Genomic DNA, 25,739 nt, shown 5'->3' with positions numbered 1-25,739 from the left:
AGTCTGCTGTCTCAAAACAGAGATTGAAAGGCCTCAGAAGACAGACGACCAGAGACGTTTGGCTGATCCTCCTGCAACCACTGTGACTTAGTTTCCTCCAGTTCTTTCCCCAAGTTACTGAGACCTTCTCCAAACAATTACTTGCCCTGAAAGGGCAGTTTAACTAGAAATGACTGACGCTGTATCCGCTGCCCAATACTGCAACCAGAGCAGCTGATGTGCTGGGACAGCCAAAGACAATGTGGGCTATAACATGGCCTATTTGGCAGATGCTATTTATGACAATCACGCTTCCAGCAGGGTGTTATAGTGCCTGTCGTGTGTTGCAGACCACCTATGCCACTTCAAACATGCTCCTGCCCCGAACAAGCTGCTTGAAGGCTCAAAGAGGCCACTTCAAAGGCTTGTTTCAGCAAGCCTTCTAGCTTCCTTATACTGTAGGTCTTTTAGGGCAATGCCCCCTTCTACTGGCAAGGTGGTCTTAGTCACTGTTGGAACCAAGGAGCCTACCATGGGAAGCTGCAATTTCTCTTTCTCCTCCATAACTAATGGGTAGAGAGGCAAGCGGTGGCTCTTCCCACTCCCAGCCATGCGTCCGCAAGGCTTCAGAAGGACCCATAAGCCCCTTCATGATCGACGAGGATGGAATCCCAATGCCAAAGCAGCAGTGGTATTCTAAAATTAACAGGATCTGATATTTTGAACGTAAAAGCTCTTTTTCAACTGGCACCTAAACTAATGGATACTACTCAATTTTCTCAGTCACAAGGGGATATTGCTCCTTCAACTGCTGAATTTTATTAACAATTTTGGACTGAAAAAAGGTTGCCAAGAGCTTTATTTGCTAATACAGTTGGTCAGAAGGACAGTGAAATCACAGGAGACAGGATCTGGTCTGAATTTTCTCCTATCGACTGAATATATTCTGCTCATTATTGCAAATTACAGTGCATGTTGGATTCTTATCCGTCTTACTTAAATGTTTTCATCTTCAAACTTTTTGTGCTATTTATATGAATGGATACAATCTTCTCTCATAGCAGGGATATTTAGAAGCTCAGGAGAGATTATTACACCAATAGTGAAAGAGGGGTGCTATCCAGTCTTTTGCATTGAGTGTCACATGTATGATTATCTCCCAGTTGGTGAGATGTCATATGTGTGCCCGATGCAAAGAGCTCCTAGCTCTCAGAGAACGTGTCCGTTCTCTTGAGGCTAGAGTAGCAGACGGTGGAGCTGAGGAAGACAGAAAGGTACATAGAGGAGACCTACAGGGATGTTGTAAATAAGTCCCACGTCCAGTCTGGTAGCCCATGTGCTACCTTGGAGAAGGGAGGTCTCCTAGAAGGAGAGCATCACCCTGGTGAAGTAGGAAGTACTGCTGTAGCCAGGACCTGCCCACCAGGGGATGTACTATCCTCTCGCACCGAGAATATATGTCTCCAAGCGCTGCCCGGGAGGGAAAGGTTAGAACAGCCGTTGTAGTTGGTGATTCGATCATTAGGTATATAGATAGCTGGGTGGCTGGTGGACATGAGGATCGCCTGGTGACTTGCCTGCCTGGTGCGAAGGTGGCAGACCTCATGCGTCACCTAGATAGAATTTTAGAAAGTGCTGGGGAGGAGCCGGCTGTCTTGGTACATGTAGGTACCAATGACATAGGAAAATGTGGGAGAGAGGTTCTGAAAGCCAAATATAGGCTCTTAGGTAGAAAGCTCAAATCCAGATCCTCTAGGGTAGCATTTTCTGAAATGCTGTTCCACGCGCAGGGCCCAAGAGACAGGCAGAGCTCCGGAGTCTCAATGCATGGATGAGACAATGGTGCAGGGAGGAGGGTTCTAGATTTGTTAGGAACTGGGCAACATTCTGGGCAAGGGGGAGCCTATTCCGAAAAGATGGGCTCCACCTTAACCAGGGTGGGACCAGGCTGCTGGCGTCGGCATTTAAAAAGGAGATAGAGCAGCTTTGAAACTAGAAATGGGGGGGAAGGCCGACAGCCGCTCAAAAGCGCATGGTTCAGGATAAGGTACCTTGCAAGGATACCTCACAAACAGGGAAAATAGGGTTTCTGGATAGTGAGGTTGCACAACAGACGGTGGTAGGCCAGGTGCCCTTAAATACAATTAAAGATCAGACAAAAGATGGCAAATCAATAGTGTCAAGTACTAAGCATCATGCAAATAGGAACAACAAACATACTCTGAAATGTCTATATGCAAATGCTAGGAGTCTAAGAAATAAGATGGGACAGTTGGAATATATTGCACTAAATGAAAAATTGGATATAATAGGTATTACTGAGACCTGGTGGAAAGAGGATAACCAGTGGGACACGGTCATACTGGGGTACAAAGTATATCGTAGTGATAGGGTGGACCGGACTGGTGGAGGGGTAGCATTGTATATTAACGAGAGCCTTGACTCAGATAGATTACAAATTCAGCAGGACACAAATCACACCTTTGAATCATTGTGGGTTGAAATTCCATGTATAAAAGGGAAAAGGACGGTGATAGTGTACTACCATCCGCCTCGCCAGGATGAGCAGGTAGACGCAGAAATGATAAAAGAAATCAGAGACGCAAACAAAATGGGCAATGTGATAATAATGGGTGACATCAATTATCCAAATATAGATTAGGTAAATAACATCGGGACACGCTAGAGAGGTACAATTGTAAGCTCTTTGAGCAGGGACTGTCTTTCTTCTATGTTTGTACAGCGCTGCGTATGCCTTGTAGCGCTATAGAAATGCTAAATAGTAGTAGTAGTAGTAGGTACAATTCATCGATGAAATCAAGGACAGCTTTATGGAGCAGCTGGTACAGGAGCAGACGAGAGAAGGAAAAATTCTAGACTTGGTCCTTAGTGGAACACATGAACTGGTGAGGGACGTTATGGTACTGGGGCCGCTTTATAAGTTATATGATCAGTTTTGATATCAATCTTAAAGTAACTATACACAGGAAGTCAAATACGTTAGCGTTTAACTTTAAGGAAAAATTCTAGACTTGGTCCTTAGTGGAACACATGAACTGGTGAGGGACGTTATGGTACTGGGGCCGCTTTATAAGTTATATGATCAGTTTTGATATCAATCTTAAAGTAACTATACACAGGAAGTCAAATACGTTAGCGTTTAACTTTAAAAAAGGAGACTATGATAAAATGAGAAGAAGGTTAAAAAAAAAAAACACTTAGGGGGGCAACTGAGAGGGTAAAAACTGTACAACAGGCATGGACGCTGTTCAAAAATACCATCCTGGAGGCCCAGGCCAAACGAATTCCGCAAATTAGAAAAGAAAGACGGAAGTCCAAAAGACAGCCGGCATGGTTGAAAAGTGAGGTGAAGGAAGCTATTAGGGCTAAAAGAAACACCTTCAGAAAATGGAAGAAGGAATCGTCTGAAAAATAACAAGCAGCAGCATAAGGAGTGTCAAAGCAAATACAAGGCGCAGATAAAAAAAGGCCTAGAGGGATTACGAAAAAAAAAAAAAAAAAAAAAGATAGCATTAGAGGTCAAAAAAACATATCAAAATATTTTTTCGGTATATTAAAAGCAAGAAGCCGGCAAAAGAATCAGTTGGGCCGCAGGATGATCGAGGAGTAAAAGGGGTGATCAAGGAAGACAATGACGTAGCGGAGAGCTTGAATGAATTATTTGCTTCGGTCTTCACGGAGGAAGATTTGGGTGGGATACCGGTGTTGGAAATGGTATTTCAAGTGGACGAGTCGGAGAAACTTACTGACTTCACGGTAAACCTGGAGGATGTAATGGGGCAGTTCAGCAAACTGAAGAGTAGCAAATCTCCTGGACCGAATGGTATTCATCCTAGAGTACTGATAGAACTGAAAAATGAGCTTGCGGAGCTACTGTTAGTGATATGCAATTTATCCTTAAAATCGAGCGTGGTACTGGACGATTGGAGGGTGGCCAATGTAACGCCGATTTTTAAAAAAGGTTCCAGGGGAGACCTGGGAAATTATAGACCGGTGAGTCTGACGTCGGTGCTGGGGAAAATGGTAGAGGCTATTATCAAAAACAAAATTACAGAGCACATCCAAGGACATGGATTACTGAGACCAAGTCAGCATGGCTTTTGTGTAGGGAAATCTTGCCTGACTAATTTACTTCAATTCTTTGAAGGAGTAAACAAACATGTGGACAAAGGGGAGCCGGTTGATATTGTGTATCTGGATTTTCAAAAGGCATTTGACAAGACACCTCATGAAAGGCTACAGAGGAAATTGGAGGGTCATGGGATAGAAGGAAATGTCCTATTGTGGATTAAAAAAACTGGTTGAAGGATAGGAAATAGAGTGGGGTTAAATGGGCAGTATTCACAATGGAGAAGGGTAGTTAGTGGGGTTCCTCAGGGGTCTGTGCTAGGACCGCTGCTTTTTAATATATTTATAAATGATTTAGAAATGGGAGTAACTAGTGAGGTAATTAAATTTGCTGATGACACGAAGTTATTCAAAGTCGTTAACTCGCGAGAGGATTGTGAAAAAACACAGAAGGACCTTACGATGGGAGATTGGGCGGCTAAATGGCAGATGACGTTTAATGTGAGCAAGTGCAAGGTGATGCATGTGAGGAAAAAAGAACCCGAATTATAGCTACTTCATGCAAGGTTCCACGTTAGGAGTTACGGACCAAGAAAGGGATCTGGGTGTCGTCGATAATGCACTGAAACCTTCTGCTCAGTGTGCTGCTGCGGCTCGGAAAGGGAATAGAATGTTGGGTATTATTAGGAAAGGTATGGAAAACAGGTGTGAGGATGTTATAATGCCGTTGTATCGCTCCATGGTGCGACCGCACCTTGAGTATTGTGTTCAATTCTGGTCGCTGCATCTCAAGAAAGATATAGTAGAATTGGAAAAGGTGCAGCGAAGGGTGACTAAAATGATAGTGGGGATGGGACGACTTCCCTATGAAGAAAGACTAAGGAGGCTAGGGCTTTTCAGCTTGGAGAAGAGATGGCTGAGGGGAGACATGATAGAGGTATATAAAATAATGAGTGGAGTGCAACAGGTGGATGTGAAGCATCTGTTCACGCTTTCCAAAAATACTAGGACTAGGGGGCATGCGATGAAACTACAGTGTAGTAAATTTAAAACAAATCAGAGAAAAGTTTTCTTCACCCAACGCATAATTAAAATTCGAATTCGTTGCAGGAGAACGTGGTGAAGGCGGTTAGCTTGGCAGAGTTTAAAAAGGGGTTAGATGGTTTCCTAAAGGACAAGTCCATAAACCACTACTAAATGGACTTGGGAAAAAATCCACAATTCCAGGAATAACATGTATAGAATATTTGTATGTTTGGGAAGCTCACCAGGTGCCCTTGGCATGGATTGGCCGCTGTCGTGGACAGGATGCTGGGCTCAATGGACCCTTGGTCTTTTCCCAGTGTGGCAATACTTTGTACTTATTTAAAATAGTGTTGAACTATGTGTCAGTTGCTTTTCTTTTTTTTTTTGTTTAAAAAAATAACCTACTTAGGGTTTAGTTTGTGGCCAATTAATTACTTGACTAAACATAACACTTTACATTCATCACAATCAGGATTTAGATCTTAGCATAGCACAGAAACAGTATTAGTATCGATTATAAATAAAGCAAGACATATTAAGTAAAATGGTCATGCTTATATTGCAGTTTGACTTATCAGTTTCTGATCTGGTAAATCATGGTATTTTGCTTCTAAAACTAAGCAAATTATGAATTACCAATATTGTTTAGGATTGGTTTTGAGGTTTTTCGGCTAACAGATTCAGTTAGGTAGAATGGCATCCTGTAAGATAGCTGGAGCAATGTGTGGGGTGCCTCAGGGCTCCCCACTCTCCCTTACTTTAGTGTTTTTGTATACTTATTGGGTCAGGATTTGGCTGAAAAGTGTGTTTTTCATAAATAGCTATGCTGTTTCCTATTTATACAACTTTGATACAGTCTGCTTCTATCTTTCAAAATTGTGTTAATATCCGGTCATGGATATTGAAATACAAGTTAAAAAACTAAACACTGAGAAGACTTAAATTTTTTTTATTAGTAGATAATCCAGACCCATCTATTGATCATATTTTGATTGATTACAATAAATACTCTCACCTGTTATCAAGATTCTGGGAGTTCATTTGGACTAAACAGTCTTGATTTCCAATTGAATATTTTATTAAAGGGCACCTTTTAACAAATGAGGAAACTTAGAATTAGAAAAGATTTTGAAGAAGTGCACCAATTTAGACTATTGGTTCAAGCACTACTGCTATCTAACCTAAACTACTGTAACCTTCTGTACTTGGAAGTACCTGGATATGTAATACAGAATTGCATTGGCTACCGATAGAAGCCAGAATTCAGTTTAAATTCTCATGCTTAATGTTTCAAAGTTTTAACTGGCAATTGTCCAGAGTATTTGATCTCACATTTTGAGTATGTTTCTTCCACCAGACATAGGCCATCGTTTTATAATTCACCCTTTGCTTCTCTAATCACCTAAAGGTATCAGTGACAAGTTATATGAACAAACACTTGCGTTCAAGCAACCAAAACTTGGATAGAATATGTCAGCAGTGGGTCGAGATCCTGAGTAACCGGGTTCAATTCCCTCAGCTCCATATGACCCTGGGCAGGTCACTTAGCTCTCCATTGCCCCAGGTACAATATACCACAGATTGTGAGCCCATTAGGGACAGTGCCTGTAACTGTAATGAAACAGTAAGCCTCTTAGGTTTAGGTGGTATATAGAAACAAGTTTAAAAATACATATAGCTATTTATTTATTTCCAATTTAATGATTAACTCCCAAGTAAAGTCTTGGCTTTTTGTTATTGTAAACCACTTTGAACTTGTTGCTTCAGTGATATACAAGTACAAATGTAGTGTAATGTAATGGCCAAAGAGCAAAACAAAAAAGTACCAGGAACCTTCAAAATAGGGGAATAAAACCTTTAATCATGCGTTTTGAGGAACAAATCTTTGAATGGACCCGACACGGTCCGTGTTTCGGCGCAGAACGCCCGCATCAGGTGTCTGCATTAAACATAAAAAATGTTTTAGAATAGTATACATATGTATATATACACATATACATGCAAATACACATATATTCGACAATAAAACAATAGGAACCATAAATATTGAAGCATAAACACTACATATGCATAACATATAAAGCCAAGGTTCTTTGTTATATAAAAAAACAGGATACATTTTTTTAAGTATTTTTCTCATATCGACCCTTACTACTACTATTTATCATTTCTGCAGCGCTGTACACCATACACAAAAAAAAAAAAAGTCCCTAAAAAAATTTTAAATAAATAAAAATAAAATAAAGATAGTGATCTGTGTACATAAAATCATACAATCGATGTTTAAATGCATATATATTAAAATACTCTAGACCTTTGAGTGGTAGTGGGAGTAGCTGTGTAAAACACTATACCATAAAACTTCCACTGCGCTGCAAAAAGCAATCTGTGTATTGGTCCAAAATCGTGCTCCCTCTTTTATCAGTTGTCACAATCAAGGGGGAAATAGCCTCATAGTGCCTGGGTCTATTACGATCCCACCGGCCACTAGCCAATCCCGTTGACCAATTTCTTAGTCTTAAAGGGATCTGATCTTTATCATAGGCAAAAAACCTCCCTTGTGTCACAAGTGCATGCAAAACAGAACTGCTTTTCTGGGCATCTTTCTCTTTGATCCTGCCTCTCCAAAGGTTGCTGCACTGCTTCAGCTAACTCAGTCTGCATACACCACATCATGAGTGTTAATCAAGCAAAAAAAGAACTTAGCTTGTGTTGGATTATCAGTTGAAATCCACGGTTGCCTCATTCCAGTTTCCCCCGACTGACGGTGGCCAGCGTTTCACTGTGCTATTTGACAGCCTTTAGCAGCTTCAGGGTCCGCGTGGGGAACAGATTTAACGAAAGCTTCTCCAGCTTAGTTAACCGGCGGCGGAAAGGGGGGCTCGAGAGGGTCGCGGCAGGGGGGTCCAGGGGTCAAGAACTCCGAGGGGGTCTGTAAATCGGAGGAAGGGGGATCTGCAAATCGGAGGGAGGAAGGCAGGGAGGTGGGGTCTGGAATTCGGAGGAGGGCACGAGAGGGGAGGAATGCACCACCTGTACAAAAACTAAAAAAATTAAAAAATAAAAAACAGGGGGGGGGGGGGGGGACGACCCTGGAACTCAGAGGAAGGGAGGGAGGGACGATGACCCTGGAACACAGAGGAAGGGGGGACACTGGAACTGGGTGGAAGGGAGGGGCCCCAGGCACACACTCACTGTCACGCACACACACTCGCAAATTCACTCTCTCTAACACACACTCTCTCTCTCTCTCTCTCTCAAACATACACACCAAGGACAACCTTGCTAGCGCCCGTTTCATTTGTGTCTGAAACGGGCCTTTTCTACAAGTTATTACATAATTAGATCTATAATAATGAAATAATAAGTACTGCCTCAAAAGATTTTTACCTCTATACCAATTTAATTTGATATTTTAATATAACCTTCTTGCAATATGAAAGATATTTAGAAACAGAGAAAAACAGATGAAATTTTTTTATGTTTAATGCAGACCCCTGACGCAGGCGCTCAGCGCCGAAACACGGACCATGTCGGGTCCATTCAAAGATTTGTTCCTCAAAACGCGATTAAAGGTGTTATTCCCCTTTTTTGAAGGCTCCTGGTACATTTTTGTTTTGCTCTTTGGACTTTTGTTTGTACTTTGCTCCCTCTCTTTGCTGCATGTGTCATGTAATGGCTCCTCAGTGGAAAGTGGCCAGTGCGTAAGAAATAAGAGTATCGAGCTCCTCTTAAGGAAGCAACCTCAGTACTTTTGTATCATCCACCTCCTTAGGAAAGAGCTTTTCCTCCACTAACAGCTCTTTAAGAACATAATAGCCATAATGGGTCAGACCAATGGTCTATATAGTCCAGTATACTGCTTCCAACAGTGGCCAATCCAGATGACAAGTACCTGGCAGAAAACCAATTAGTAGAAACCAATTATTTTTTTTTAAACCCTGGGGAAAAGGAAGACGGGAACCCGGGACACGTGTGTCAAGGGGGGGTGCCGTGAGGTCCAGTGTAGCGCGGTGCAGCACGGGGAGTGCGGTTTTTAAGTGGCACTGAGTCGGATGCAGTGCAGCTGCATGTCGGCCGTGCCTTGGACAGGATTTTGGCTGGCTGGGTTCCCCAGGGAACGGTGCAGAAGCGAGTGGGCAAAGAGGCATGCTCAGCCACACGCTGGCTGCATGGCAGCAGGGGTGGAATGGCCCGTTCCTTTGTTCACTGGGTAGTCAAACAAGTAGCACCGGCAGGAGCGCTGGTTCACTACCTCGATGACTTTTTGTTTATAGGGCGGAATGCTCACGAGTGCGCAGTCATGTTAAAGACCTTCAATTGGGTGGCAGGGGACTTTGGCATTCCATTAGCAGTGGAGAAAACAGTTGGGCCTTGCAGCGTTATTACTTTTCTAGGTTTAGTGCTGGATGTTATAAAGCAATACTCCAAGCTGCTGGAGGACAAAATACGCAGGCTCACCAGAGCTATCAGTGAGATGGTACAGAGCAAGAAGGCGATTTTAAAAACAAACATTTTCAAGAACTACTGGGTCTCCTCTGCTTTGCCACCAGAATCATGCCTATGGGGCATATCTTTGCTAGGAAGTTAGCTTTAGCAACCAAAGGGGTATTGAAACCACACTATCACATCAGAGTTACAAAAGACACAAAAGAAGATCTTGCAGTATGGGCACAGTTCCTCAGAGACTTTAATCGAATATTTTGGCAGGACACCCCAATAGAGGCTAATGCTCTGCAATTATATACGGATGCAGCCATGGGACAGGGATTCGGGATATATTGCGTGCGGCTCAATGGCCTCAGACTTGGAGAGAAGCAGGAACCACGAGAGATACTACATTTTTGGAGCTGTTCCCTATAATGGCAGCTTTCCATGTCTGGGGCCATTGCTTAGCGAACAGGGCGATCATCTTTCGCTCCGACAACACGGCTGTAGTGGAAGCCCTTAATAAATTGTCAGCCAACAAACTCCCAACAATTAACCTACTTAGAGAACTAGTTTTACAGTGTCTTGTCCTCAACGTTACTATTAGAGCTAAACACATTCCGGGAAAAGAGGATTATATAGCAGACGCTCTCTCTCGTTTTAAGTTCACAGAATTCAAGGCCCGTGCCCCAATGGTGGATGAGACGCATACTCCAGTTCCAGACAGCGTTTGGCAATTTGGCCCATAGAGTTTTGGGACCTGGTGCTACAATCCTTGTCAGATGCAACACGGAGAAGATACACAGCAGCTTTCCTATCATTCATCACATGGAAGAGCAGGGTCATACGGACATATTCAGTGTACATGCCCTAGTCCACTTTATTCTTACGTCCCGTAGAGCAGGAGTTAGAGCACGTATAAACCACGATAGCCAGCATCAGTTTCTTCACGAAAGCGGTAGGAATAAATAACCCAACGAGAAAATTTTCCATCGCTAGAATGATGAAGGGATGGAACAGGGCAATGGTGACACAGCCAGATAGCAAACACCCCATTACACTAGATGAACTGACTCACCTATTTGGTACAATTGGAGAGGTATGTACCAGCACTTACGAGACCCGCCTATTCAAATGTGCTTTCTCCTTGGCATTCCATGGGGCCCTGCGAATTAGCAAATTGATCGCAAAATCAAAAACAGCCTGCCTAGACATGGGTGTGCTACTCCGTGATGTGACCTTAAAAGGCACATCCATTGACTTATTCATTTGGAAATCCAAAACAGATCAATTGGCCAAAGGAACCCACATCCTGCTAAGTCAGAATGTGGAGGACCTCACATGCCCCGTAAGCAATCTTAAAGCATATTTGAGGGAAAGGCCACAGGCACCCGGTTGATTACTAATTCAGGCAAACAATACCCCGTTAACCCAATTTCAATTTTCTAGGGTGCTACACATTTGTGTCCAGCGAGCAGGCATGCAGGCAAGTACGTACAGCACGCACTCATTTAGAATCGGGGCGGCCACCACAGCAGCAGCTCAAGGATTGGCCACAGAAAGAATCTAGGAGCTAGGGCAATGGAAATCGAATGTATATAAACGTTAGACCCACTAATCGAGCAACTCGACAACACAACAGTTGCTAATTAATCATTGAGTTGACCCGATGTTCCTGGTTGCACTATTCCTTTATAGCTTGATAACATCCCACTTCACATGACTTACACCACCAGGACGAACAGAAGCGAATTTGGATATGCGGACACTCGTACGTTCACTGGGCACAGAGGAGGGCAGCTCTCAGACCAACCAGGGAGAACTTCAGTATGCATGCAAAAAAGGAATCAATCACTTGGATAAGTATTAGAGGGATGACATGGCCATAGCTAATGCCAACCTTATTATGGAACCTGCAGACCCTACCACCTCCTGATACGATAATAGTGCATTTGAGAGGCAAAGATCTGGCACGGGTCAACAGCATATCACTCCCAACACACAAACAAAAAGATCTTCTTAAATTGGCCTGCCTACTACCAAGGTTCCGCTTAGCGTGGTCCAATATCGTCCCACGGCAGGTGTGGAGGGGTGAGAGATCACACCGGGCTAAAGATAAGACCAGAAAGGTCAATAGATGGATGGAAAAATTTATGCACAACATAAAAGGACATGTTATCAAGCATGATCTAATAATGGAATCTTGTGAGGGCATGTACCGGGCAGACGGGGTGCATTTATCAGATATAGGCCTAGACATTTTTAATTCAGACTTTCAGGATTACATTGAGGCAATAACTTTCTGCAAGGGCCGCAGTCAGGATTAGGGGAGCCCGCGGCAAGCGAGGAGTCGCAACCGTGGGCAGTGGTGTCAGGTTACAGCAGTTATACAGTAACAGCGAAATGTAAGCAAAGAATCATATGCCTGCATGGTAGCTGATTCACAGCTTGTCTCCTGGCTTTGACAGCCGGAAGGCCCAGATCGTCAGACTGGGAAAGATTGTAGGTGAATCCTTCAACGGGATACACCAGAGAGACAACGGGTGCTACGAGAGGCAGCACAGCGAGGAAACAGGGTGCTTCAACGGCACAACAAGAAGCTGTGTACCCATGCATAAGAAATGTTAACAGTTATGTTGTCAAGTAATGGAATATTTGTGTGTGTTAAGTTTAGAAATATAAAGTTAGATGTACCTGGCTGCAGCCAAATAAATTCCAAATTCTGTTGAAAGCAGACTCCAGTGTATTAATGTTTGACACAGGAAGTTATGTCCGAGTATGTTCCCGCATTGAGAGTATTCAACATTAGGAGCGTTGAACTATGAGTTTATATCTTTTTTTTACAATTCACTATGTTATGGGGATGAACAATCTGGACTGAGTGTTGTCCTCATCTCACACAGACCTGTGTTCTTCAATAATGTTCTAAGATCACTCAGACAAGAACTAGCACAGTGCTAAATGTGCAAAGTGAACTAAGGCAGTTTTGCCGTTAGATTATGCTAACAAGACAATGATTGGGACACTGCTGATGAACTGTATCATTAGATTTAACAAAAAAAAAAAAAAAAAAAAAAGAAAAGAAAATCCTGTCAGGGTTTTATGACCACTTGAACATTATCTAATGGTTGACAATGTCTTCTGCCTTGAAATTATATTCTAACACTGGTCTTTTAATTTATGTTGACTCGCGTTATAATATATCGCACACTTGGACACACTGCAGTTTTGAGAACACTGGAGTGCGATGATGGTTCTCTACTCAGCCAGTCATTTTTATCATGACTGAGGTGTGAACTGAGCACTTCTTAAAAATGTCTTAATTTACAAACCTTTTTTAAACTTAGATACACTAACTGCTGTTACCACATCCCCCAACAGCAAGTTCCAGAGCTTAATTATTCTTTGAGTGAAAAAATATTTCCTCCAATTTGTTTTAAAAGCATTTCCATGTAATTTCATTGTGTCCCCTGGTCTTTATACTTTTTTTTAAAAAACGGGAGAGAAAAAAAAAATTTAAAAAGTCACTTTGACCCGTTTTACACCTCTCAGGATTTCATAGGCCTCAATCATATCACCCCCGCCCCCTCAGCCATCTCTTTTCCAAGCTGAAGAGCTCTAACCTCTTCAGCCTTTCCTCATATGGGAAGAGTTCCATTCCTTTGGTCAATCTTCTTTGAACCTTTTCTAATTCCACTATATCATTTTTGAGATACAGTGACCAGAACTGAACAAAGTACTCAAGATGAGGTAGCAACATGGAGACATAATACTCTTGGTCTTATTTTGCATCCCTTTCCTAATAATTCCTAGCATACTGTTTGCTTTTTTGGCTGCCGCAGCAGCACACTAGGCAGAAGATTTCAGATTATTGTCTACAATCACACCTACATTTTTTTCTTGAGTGCTGATTCCTAACATGGACCCTAGCATTAAGTAACTAAGATTCGGATTATTCTTCACAATGTGCATCACTTTGCATTCGTCCACATTAAATTTCATTTGACATTTGGATGCCCAGTTTTCCAAGGTCTTCCTCGTCATTCGTGTATAAATGTTAAACAGCACTGGTCACAGTACAGATCCCTGAGCCTGCATTGAGAAAAATGGCCATTTAACCCTACCCTCTGTTTTCTGTCCAATAACCACTCCTAATCCACAGAAGGACACTGACTTCTATCCCATGATTTTTCAATTTTCTCAGGAGTCCACATGTTTATTCACGCCTTCAAAGAAGTGATGCAAACTGGTGATGCAAGACTTCCCTTGGCTGAACCCATGCTGACTCTGTCCCATTAAACCATGTTGTTTGCCTACGTGATCTGTAATTTTATACTTTATAATAATTTCCATTATTTTACCTGGCACTGAAGTCAGGCTTACTGGATCACCACTGGAACCAATTAATAATAATAATAATAAGCATTACATTGGCCACCCTTCAGTCTTCAGGTACTACAGACAAATTTAACAGAATATAGATCACTAACAGCAGATCAGTAATTTCATGTTTGAGTTTTTACCATCCTGGGGTGTATGCCATCCAGTCCAGATGACTTATCACTCTAACTTGTCAATACGGCTCAGTATGTCTTCCAGGTTCACCAAGATTACTTTCAGTTTCTCCACATCGTCACCTTTGGAAACCATTTCTGGTACAGCTAGATCCCTTACATCTTCTTCCGTAAAGACTGAAGCCAAGAATTCACTCAGTCTCTCCGCTGTGGCCTTTTCTTCCTTCATGATCTAACGGTCCCACAGATTCCCTCAGAAGCTTTCTGCTTCTGATATATCTGAAAAAGGTGTTACTATGACTGTTTGCTCCGTGGCAAGTTTTTCTTCATATTCTCTATTAGCCTTATTTATCAATGCTTTACATCTAGTTTACAAAACAAAAAAATGTAGTAGAGAATCCTATCGGAGTAACTCTATAATATTACCAAATTGTATAAGGTAGAGTCTCATATGATCACTACAGCTGGTTTCACTTCACTCTCACGGTGAACCTCTGCCCGTGTGTATTTCTAATCATAGACTCTTCCCCCAACCTACCTATGCTGAAATAACTCTCTCATTTACTCATAACATTGCATAAGCATTAATTAGTGGCTACGTAACACTTATCTGTTCAAACCGGTGTACTCATGAGCCCTGACAGGTGCCCGTTTCACAATCTGAGCTTTGTCAAGGGGGAGCCATAGCACTGGGTCTGTCAAAAACAAAAAGCTTCATTAGCCCCCGTACCACATTCAAAATACTCCATTATCAAACATACCCTTAGTTCACAGTGGATTCAGCTGTGGTTGTGATGATGAACTCGGATTTGTATATTATGGCTATTCCTCCTCCTCTTTTTCCGTTTCTTGTCCAGTGGGTAATTTTGTATCCTGGTGGGCATAAATCTAAGATTATGGGGTCTTTAAGGTCGTGGATCCAGGTTTCAGTGATGAATAGGAGGTCAAGATTGTCTGTGGTGATCCAGTCTGTTATAATCTCTGTTTTATTTACTACCGATCTGGCGTTTATGTACCCCAGCTGGATTAGATGGTAAAGTTCGGTTTGGGCCGTTAATTTTTATTAGTTGCCTGTTTTCTTGGTATCTGGTTTTGTTGTTTCCTTTCTTCCCTTTCTGTTGGTTATTTCCGTATGTATTTGTTTTTCCTTTTAGTTGGAGAGATGAAGGGAGGGAAGAAGTAAACTCAGGGGCACCACAGACAGGATCTGCAGACTTAAGCCACCCGCAAAGCTCAACTGGGGACCAGCTGACCAACTGGACCCGGAGCAAATCACTCAAACCAGAGGCTGAAAAGTGTGTCCATCCACGTGCTAGAGATAGAAAATACTGAAGAGCTGGACTGCTGCCAAGAAATGTCTATCTCTACCTGCTGGTTGATGGACACAACTATCCCACAGGTTCTGGAATAATGGGAAGTTATGTAATAGAAATCTGATTAATACAACATCATAGCCACTTTCAACATGGTAGAGCACTGTATGGAAGTGGATGTGATTGTGAGTTTGCTGAGCTACAGAGTACAATACTGTATTTATATTCTAAATACTCAGGAATAAACATAAAGGTGGAATGGATGAGGTTGGTTTGAAACAATGAAAAGGACAAAAAAAAAAAAAAAAAAAGCTTAATTGTGACAAGTGTGGACCATATGACTCCCACCAACACCAAAGTATATACCACAAAAAAATGGGCAAAGAACAAGTAGAGGAAGTAAAAATACCAACAAAAACTTCACTAAAATTTACACTAAAGCTATGAACAGTTTGGGGGGGGGGGTGGGAGTGAGGAATACCCTATTGGCTCCTTTTACAAAGCCACGGTAGTGATTCCCAGTGCAGCAAATGCAAAGAAGCCCATTCGGTTCCTATGGGCTTCATCACATTTGCCGCATGGGAATCAATACTGTGGCTTAGTAAAAGGAGCCCTATATTTTATTTAATATAGGACTGTGCTCAAACATACTTGAGATGGAAAAGGCATGAGTGCCAAAGAATAACATTCCTTTATCATTGCACAATGAATTTTTCTAAAAAATGAAGAAAATTCACACAAATATTTGAATTTTCAAAAACCAAAAAAAAAAGAAAGGAATGTTGCATTTAAAGAGAATTTTTTGTATATATTACACAAGAAACAAATATCATTTAAGTTTACACAAACAGGTTCCATATTTTTATTTCAGCCATCATTCAGAAAATGATCTCTGCTAAATAAAAACAAAATGTCTGAAATTATTAAAAAGGACCTACCACATAAATAGGAGATTGACTTACATTGGAAAGTGAAAACAAAGTTAAATGTGATGTTTTTCTATAGGAAGAATGTGTCTTACTCTGTAGAAAAAGAAAGAGATTAAAAGGGGTCCCACACAGCAACTACAAGGGCATCTAGCCTTTCCTAGCTAAAGTTAGTAAGAACGCCATTTTTGGCATGGATCGATTAATTTGGGTTGGCCATAAAAATATTTTACAGCCTCCAAAAAGAAGTTTCTCTAAATGCAGAAGGAACAATTTAAGTTTCTTCTTTATCCCTCCCCCCCCAAGATACAGAATTAAGTCCTAAGTAAAACAGGTCCAACGAGTAATAAAATTATGGAACATTTTGCCAGCAATAGCTATTATAGTAAATAATAAACTGGACAGGTTTTGAAAGGAAAAATGTTAGTGGATACAAAACACTAGAGAACACCATAAGAAAAAGAGCTAAGCCAGAAATTCAAGTTGATCATATTTGTGGCTTAGAAGAAATTTGCACAAGCTATTTTTTTCCTTCCACTTTCCCCTTGATCATCAAACTGAGAAAATCATTTGTTTTATGTTTTCTACTTACCTTTTTTCCTTCTCTTTTGTGGTATATAAATACAAATGGATAATTTGGTAGTACACTATCACAGCTCATACTATATGCAACATTGCTGTTAAACACTACCATAGTGTATCAACTTGCCCTGCTAGTTTGATTTTAAAAATCAAACCTGATTTAGAGCCCCTTTTACCAAGCTGCGGCAAAAGGGATCTGGTGCTGGCTCGTGTTTTACACATGCGCTAAAGCCCCCTTTTACCACAGCTGGTAAAAACTACTACTACTATTTAGCATTTCTATAGCGCTACAAGGCATACGCAGCGCTGCACAAACATAGAAGAAAGACAGTCCCTGCTCAAAGAGCTTACAATCTAATAGACAAAAAATAAATAAAGTAAGCAAATCAAATCAATTAATGTGAACGGGAAGGAAGAGAGGAGGGTAGGTGGAGGCGAGTGGTTACAAGTCAAAAGCAATGTTAAAGAGGTGGGCTTTCAGTCTAGATTTAAAGGTGGCCAAGGATGGGGCAAGACGTAGGGGCTCAGGAAGTTTATTCCAGGCGTAGGGTGCAGCGAGACAGAAGGCGCGAAGTCTGGAGTTGGCAGTAGTGGAGAAGGGAAGAAGGATTTATCCATGGAGCGGAGTGCACGGGAAGGGGTGTAGGGAAGGACGAGTGTGGAGAGATACTGGGGAGCAGCAGAGTGAGTACATTTATAGGTTAGTAGAAGAAGTTTGAACAGGATGCGAAAACGGATAGGGAGCCAGTGAAGGGTCTTGAGGAGAGGGGTAGTATGAGTAAAGCGACCTTGGTGGAAGATGAGACGGGCAGCAGAGTTTTGAACCGACTGGAGAGGGGAGAGGTGACTAAGTGGGAGGCCAGCAAAAAGCAGATTGCAGTAGTCTAAACGAGAGGTGACAAGGGTGTGGATGAGGGTTTTGGTAAGAGTGCTCGGAAAGAAAGGGGCGGATTTTACGGATGTTGTAAAGAAAGAAACGACAGGTCTTGGCAATCTGCTGGATATGAGCAGAGAAGGAGAGAGAAGAGTCAAAGATGACCCCAAGGTTTCGAGCTGAGGAGACAGGGAGAATGAGAGCCATCAACAGAAATAGAAAACGGGGGGAGCGGGGAGGTGGGTGGGGGGGGGGGGGTCTCCTGCGGGAAATGGCCAGGCAAGTAAAGCACTTCCACCACTCATTGAGGTGGCGGTAAGGGCTCCCACGCAGCACTGCCCGATTACCACCGGTACAGTCCAGCGCTACAAAAATAAATTTTTGTAGTGCTAGAAGTGATGGCGTGGTAGGTGTGGAAAGTACCACTGGGCTGATGTGGTAGCCTGGCGGTACTTCCATTATAGCAAGCGGTAAGCCAGCATTGGGCTTACCGCCACTTAGTAAAGTACTTGGTAATTCCTACAACAAACAATAGTGATCTATGATATCACAGTAAAATTTCTCACCAGGTAGATATTGCTGGTTGAATGAAGTGAATAGTACAGGTGTACAACAAAAGGACTTTTGCTGAGAGCCAGTGCATCTCTTTCAGCCTGCACTTGCTGCACCATGTTTTTATTGATCATATCTGCCTTCTTGACAACCTAAAAGCATTGGGAACAAAATTAAGTACAGCAGATTTAACAGGCAGGCTAAACGGAATTTCATGTTCTTAAAATTATCACAATTTAACACTGTAAAAATTTACAAAAACATTTTATGTATCACAAAAAGTTGTAAATTAACAAAAATGTTTTTATGCATCCCAAACATTTTATGGTCAAAGGATTTAACATTTGTCTAAAAGCATGTGCCTTGTTTTCTAATTGTTTTTAATTAAGACACATCATACAGTAGGAATTTTTGAGTACAACATTTTGTAAGTGCTTCAAAATAAGTTAACAGGTATTGTCTATGTGCTTCGCTGTTGAGGCTAATCAAAACCCAACCAGTGAAGAGTGACTTTGCAAGGAGGAAAAAGGAGCTCATATAACTGAGGTAAAAAAAAAAATGCTTTTGTGTTTAGCGATTCTTCTGCACACAGTGCAAAAAGTAATCATGGATCAAAAAACCCCCTGAAAATATTATATATATATATATTTTATTTTTTTAATCTTGCAGTATAAAATCTTATCTTACATATCATTCAGGCACATTATAAGCATGACTATGGGGCAGTGCTTATGATGTGCCTGAATGATAATATGTTTAAATCTGCCTGTTGGAACCGCACAATGTTAAATCAGCCAGCTGGGGTGTAACTACACTTCACATGAACTGCACACCACCACAAAGATAAGTTCTTTATTTTTAAGATAAAGTGCATTATTTAATTTCAAACAAATACAAAGAGAAACTTTGATCGGAAAAGCAGACCACCAGTATGTTTAAGGAAAAAATCCTTAAGTATACAAACCAATAAAACATCACTCCTGCAATAAACAGTCCATAAATGAGGGGAAACTACGTGAGAAAGTCTAAGAAGAGAGACAAATAAATCACAAATATTACAGGAAAAGTATGGAATAGTGCTATTTACCTCTTAGCCCAAATGATGTCTTACACCCAGGAAATCAGGCTGATATACAATTCATTGCGAGGAAAGGAGCTAACTGATGGGTCGATGACCAGAAGCAAATGCAGGCACTAGAAGCTATTAGAGCCATACTAGTGCCTGCGTTTGGTACCGCCCCATGATCACAGCCCCCAAGCGTGTGAAACACGCTTGCAGGATCTGACCACAAGTAGCATGAAAATACATGCTAAACAGGGCTCTTACTGCAAGTAGCATGCAAATGCATGCTAAACATATTCCTCCCCAATGATAGACAGCACGCCAAACATTGGCACATTGTCTGCGGTAAACCCTGTTTGGCGTCCTGCAAGCCCTACACCAGCTAGGAGCTGGTGTTAGGGTTTGCAGACCATTGGGGAGGAATGGCGAGTCCTGTCCAGGAGGCTTGCATGCTAGTAGGCACCCCATTCCCCCAATATAAACCACCTGCAGGAGTCCCCTCAGGAACCCCGATACCCCACAAGTCAGCGACTTGAGGGATGGAGGTCTGGTGGACCTCCAGAACCCTCAACACAAGTTCACAATTTTCGAGGCGGCACTGGAAGGAGGGAGTGTACTACTCTCTCCTCCAATACTAAGGTACGTGGGGGGGGGGGGGGGCTTTGTTTGCAGCCTTCTGGGCCATCAGGGGTTTTTGAAGGATGCAAGGGGGGCATGGGGGGCTAGAGATCCATCAGATCTCCAGCTCCCCCACCCCCCCCCGTTAACACATGTCGGGGAGTGGGGGGGGGGGGGGGTCGAAGGGACTCAGACCTCCAGCTCCCATGTCACTGGCTTGGAGTGGGGCCACTAGGCCACCAGGATCTTGCTGTTTCAGGGGGTCTGGTGGTTCCACAGGCCTCCAGCCCATGTTTGACAGGTCTGGGCTTCTGGACTGCCTGGACCTGTCAAACAAGTGCAAGAGGATTGTGCCTGAGCATGCTATTATTTCTGATCATAGGGGCGGTAAAGCCCCGTGCTGTTTGGAACAGCGCAGGGCTTTTGATCATCTGGGCATAAGGGCAGCCAAAGAAAACATATTTAACATTATTCAAGGTAATAACACACTTGCATAGAAACCATAATTGAAAAGTAGCTTCTAACTCTAGAACCTTTTGTCTAAAGGCCAGAAATTTCCTACACCTCATTTGAGTCCATTTAGATACATCAGGAAAAAGAAGAACTTCATCCCAAAGAATAAATGCAAACGAGCTTCTTTGTCGGGTAAGAATACAAAAACACCAAAAACATTGCCCGAGATCTTCCTGATCAGGTTTCTCTAAGGAACTACTGAGCTTCTTAACTGGTAATGGAATAACGTAAATCTTGTTCAAAAGTAATTTATCACCAAGTGCTTTGTCTTTATTGCATAACATTTCCTTAATAGATTCACCCTCATGGAAAGATATTTCTACCTATATTTCTTCATTGCAAGTTTCCAAATCTCTCTCAGTAGCTTCCTCTGAATTTACCTCCCATTGTCAAACTATCACCATGGGTCGTAAGAAAGCCTCCTTATTATACAACTAGTAAAAAAGGCCCGTTTCCGAAACCAATGAAACAGGCGCTAGCAGGTGTTTTTTTGTGTGTGTGTGTATTTGTCACAGAGTTATTTTGTGTGTGTGTGTGTGTGTGTGTGTATGTGTATGTGTGTGAGTGTGTGAGGGTGCGGTGTGTGTGCAGGTTGTTGATGTGTGTGGTTTTTGTTTTTGTTTGTTTTTTGCTTGGGGGTTGGGGGATGTGCTGTGCTGGCAAAGTGGGTTGGATTGGTGTGTGGCTTTGAGGGTGTGTTTCTGTTGTATTGTGTGTGTGGTTTTGTCTGTCAAGGAGGTTTGTGGAGGGGGTCTTTCTGTTGGTGAAATGTAAATGTGGTTGTAGGGGGGGTCAGCCTTTGTTGAGTGGTTTTTTTTTTCCATGTTTTTTTTTTTTTTGTGTTGTGCTGAGGCAGCAGTGCTGTTTTAGATGGGCGGAAGGTAGAGGAGCACGTTCTTTGTCTGTCGGTATTTTTTGGCCGTTTCAGGGCTGCTGTAGGGGAATGCTGGAAGAGAAATGTGCTGTTGGAAGCAGCGCCATCTTTTTCCATTGGGCTGAGGTTCTGGGCATCCTGGAGGTGGGTGAACCCTTCAGTGAGTGACTGAGTGACTTCAGAACGTTGTCTTCAGAATGTTGAGGGTGAGTTTTATTATAGTAGATATACTTCAAGACTCCAATATTAACTCTATCTTCAACAGAACTCTCTTGGGAGCAAGAGCTTGACTTCACCTCATCAGAATTTGACTGGTCTAATTTTTGGACTAAAACTATTCGATCTACAAAGTTTGCAGCTATCCTCCTTTTTCATCATGAATCAAGCCTATTAGACTCCTACTCGCCTGGTGAAGATTACTAAGAAAGCTGCTTCTTCAGTCTGCTGGTTATGCCATGATAACAATGGTACCTTAGCACATATGATTTTTTATTGTAAAGATGTTAGAGCCTATTGGAATCTAATTTGGTCGTGCATGCGTCTCATATTTCAACTTCATGTGACTCTACCCATCACATATAAAATCATAATTTTGCGCGCCTCACACCCTGATATGGATCTCTCAACCTCAGATCAGAAACTGTTTAATGTTAGCTGTAGCCACCCATCTCATAATTGGCAACTGGAAAAACTATTCAAAACTATGTTTTTATGAACGGTGGAGCTATATATGAGTAATAAGAAAATATGAAACTCTTCTAGCCTACAAACACCTTACTGTCACTTCAGTTTCTAAAATTAGGGCCTGCTTACATTCCTTTTGTCTAGAAATTCGATCATAAATTAAGATTGAGATCTACACTTATTGTACTCAAAAGTGGGAAAATGTTCCATGTAGTAATGCATGTATGTAGTTTATTTTTTTATTTTTTTATTGACGCCATTGTTAAACTGTTTTTATTAATTTTTTTGTACATCTTTATTATATAATTACAAATTCTTCTAAAAATATGAAAAAAGTGGCATAGCCGTCAATTCATATTTAAACACCTCCTTCAAGAACTTGTAAAACATTTCTTTAGGAGTGAATGCAATCGCTTGCAGAAAATTCAACAGTCTCAAATTCAAACCTTTAATATAGTTCTCAAAATTTTCAGTCCTACAATATAGCATCATCTGGTCCTGTAACATAGCGATTTAACCTACTGAAGCTCCAGGTTCCCCACCTTTGCATTTAAAGCTGCACTACTCTCCTGCAAAAGTCTCAATCTTACTAGTAACTCTGAGCCAAAGCAGGAAAAAAAAATCTTACAAGATACACTGTAGAGGGCTGCCAGGGACGGCCAAATCGCTTCCAGAGTAATTGCAGCTGGCTTGACCATAAGTACATAAGTGTTGTCCATCAAGCGGCCAATCCAGGTTACAAGTACATGGGAAGATCCCAAAACAGTGCAATACATTTTATGATGCTTATCCCAGAAATAACTCAAAAAAATCTGGCAAGTAGAGAGTATATCAGGAGTCACTCGTATCACTTAATATGAGGTAGTCTCTCATCTGCTTTAGCACGGCTTCTAGTCACCTCACTCACTTGGTGAATCTGCGCTCGTGCAAATTGCTATAATCATTGACTCTTACCCTCCGCCTTCCTATACTGCATATTACCACAACTTCACATCCCTTAATCCTGGTGATTTGCTACTCTTCAATTTGTCAAATTGTCCCATTGCATCTTCCGTTTACAGAGATTTGATTCAGTTTCTCTGACTTATCAGCACTGAATACCATTTCTGACACTGGTATCTCTCTCAAATCTTCCTCAGGGAAGACCGAAGCAAAGAATTAATTTAATCTCTCTGCTATGGCCTTGTCTTTCCTGAGTGACCCTTTTATCCCTCGGTCATCTAGAGGTCCAATTCTTTTGCCAGCTTCTTGCTTGTAATATACCTTATTTTTAATATACGTTTTTGCCTACAATGCAATCTTCTTTTCAAAGTCTCTCTTCCTTATCAGCGCATTGGATTTGATTTGCCCTTCATGATGTACTTTCCTCTTATTTTCAATAGGATCCTTCTTCCATGTTCTGAAAGATTTTCTTTTAGCTCTAATAGCTTCCTTCACCTCACTTTTTAACCATGCCATCTGTCGTTGGTCTTCCTTCCTCCTTTTTTAATAGTTGGAATATATTTGGCCTGGACTTCCAGGATGGTATTTTTGAACAGCATCCATGCCCGATGTAAATTTTTGACCTTTGCAGCTGCTCTGCTAAGTTTTTTCACCATTCTTCTCATTTTATCATAGTCTCCTTTTTGAAAGTTAAATGCTAACATATTGGATTTCCTGTGTGTACTTATTCCAGAGCTTATATCAATTCTAATCGTGTTATGATCACTGTTATCAAGAGGCACCAGCACCATTACCTCCTGCAACAGATTATTCGCTCCACTAAGGACTAGGTCTAGAACTGTTCCTCCTCTTGTTGGCTCCTGAACCAGCTGTTCCATAAAGCAGTCTTGATTCCATCACGAATTTCACCCTCTAGCATACCCGGATGTTAAATTCCAGTCAATATCGGGGTAATTGAAATCACCCATTACTATTGTGGTCCCCAGTTTGATAGCATTTCTACATCTGTCTTTTCATCTGGCCAGGTGGACGGTAGTACGCTTCTATCGCTATCCTTTTCCCCTTTTACACATGAAAATTTCAATCCATAGGGATTTCAAGATGAGTTTCGTGTCCTGTAGAATTTTTATTCATTTCAAGGCCCTCCTTAACATACAATGCAACCCCTCTACCAATTCGATCAACCCTATCAATAGAATATAATTTGTATCTCACCGGTTATCCTCCTTCCACCAAGTCTCAGAAATGCCTATTATATCTATTTTTTCATTTAGTACAATATATTCTAACTCTCCCATCTTATTTCTTAGACTTCTGGCATTCACATATAGACATTTCTGACCATTTGTTGTTTCTATTTACATCTTGCTCAATATTTGATAGTGATAATATGCAATCTTGAAAATCTGCTTACTTTTTAATTAAAGACTCCTGGGTCTACTATGCTCTCTATTGCAACCTCGCTATCAGGATGCCCTATCTTCCCTATTTTGGTGATATCTTTGAAAGATACCTTATTCTGAACCATGGGATTCTGAGCAACTGTCGGCCTTCCCCAGTTTCTAGTTTAAAAGCTGCTCTATCTCCTTTTTAAATGCCGATGCCAGCAGCCTGGTTCCACCCTATTTAAGGTGGAGTCCATCCTTTCGGAATAGGATCCCCCCCAGAATGTTGTCCAGTTCCCAACAAATCTAAAACCCTCCTCCCTGCACCATCACCTCATCCACGCATTCAGACTCCGAAGCTCTGCCTTTCTCTTGGGTCCTGCGCACGTGAAACGGGGAGCATTTCTGAAAATGCCACCTGGAGGATCTGGATTTCAGCTTTCTACCTAGGAGCCTAAATTTGGCTTCCAGAACCTCCCCCCCCCCACCCCCACCCCCACACACAATTTCCTGTCATTGGTACCTACATGTACCAAGACAGCCAGCTCCTCCCCAGCACTATCTAGGTGATGCGTGAGGTCTGCTGGTCTTTCCTCCCTGTTAACAGATTGTGTTATGCAAATCTAAAATAAATGACTGGTTTCCCTGACCATATGCCTACCTTTTTATGGCTGAGCTGGAAGAAACATTTCTGAATACACACCAGACCAAACCTCTAAAATACTACCGGTACATTGATGACATTTTTATGATTTGGACGGAGGGTGAAGAAACTCTGAAACAATTTTATACTGCCTTCAATACATACCATCCTACAATCAGATTCAAAATTGACTACTCCCCAGAAAAAGTCAATTTTTTGGACACCACGGTCTCAATCAGTGATGGCTGTATACAAACATCTATATACAAGAAACCCACAGACAGATGCAGCTACCTCCACAACTCCAGCTTCCATCCTTCACATACAAAAAGATCCATCATTTACAGCCAAGCCACAAGATACCACCATATCTACTCTGACCCAGGGGACAGAGACAGACACCTTAAAAGCCTGACTGCATCCTTCAAACAGAAAGGCTACAACCCCAAAATAATCTCCAAGAATACTGCCTCCTCCCTCAAAACACCCAGGGAGAATCTGCTACAGTACAAGGAGAAAACATCCACAGACAGAATCCAACTTGTAGTGACATACAATCCAGACCTGGAAAAAGTGAGGAAAATCATAAGAGATCTACAACCTATACTCCAGGAGGATGAATTACTGAAAGAGATATTCCCATCCCCACCAGTACTGGCCTTCCGACAGCCACCCAACTTAAAACACAAGCTAATCTGAAGTAAACTTCCATCACAAACTGAAAAGGAACAGAA

General features: G+C 41.8%; 1 protein-coding gene across 1 annotated transcript in view; it reads right to left on the bottom strand.

Annotated features, from left to right (window-relative positions):
* The window catches only part of MASTL (microtubule associated serine/threonine kinase like), a 247,832-nt gene that overhangs the window by 189,968 nt on the left and 32,125 nt on the right, over window positions 1-25,739 (bottom strand). The window contains 1 exon segment of the mRNA XM_030200885.1: window positions 18,298-18,435. Coding sequence (XP_030056745.1) covers window positions 18,298-18,435 — 138 coding nt within the window.

This window comes from Microcaecilia unicolor, chromosome 1 (assembly GCF_901765095.1).
Source record: "Microcaecilia unicolor chromosome 1, aMicUni1.1, whole genome shotgun sequence".
NCBI lineage: Eukaryota > Metazoa > Chordata > Amphibia > Gymnophiona > Siphonopidae > Microcaecilia > Microcaecilia unicolor.
This window is presented reverse-complemented; position numbering and strand designations above follow the sequence as displayed.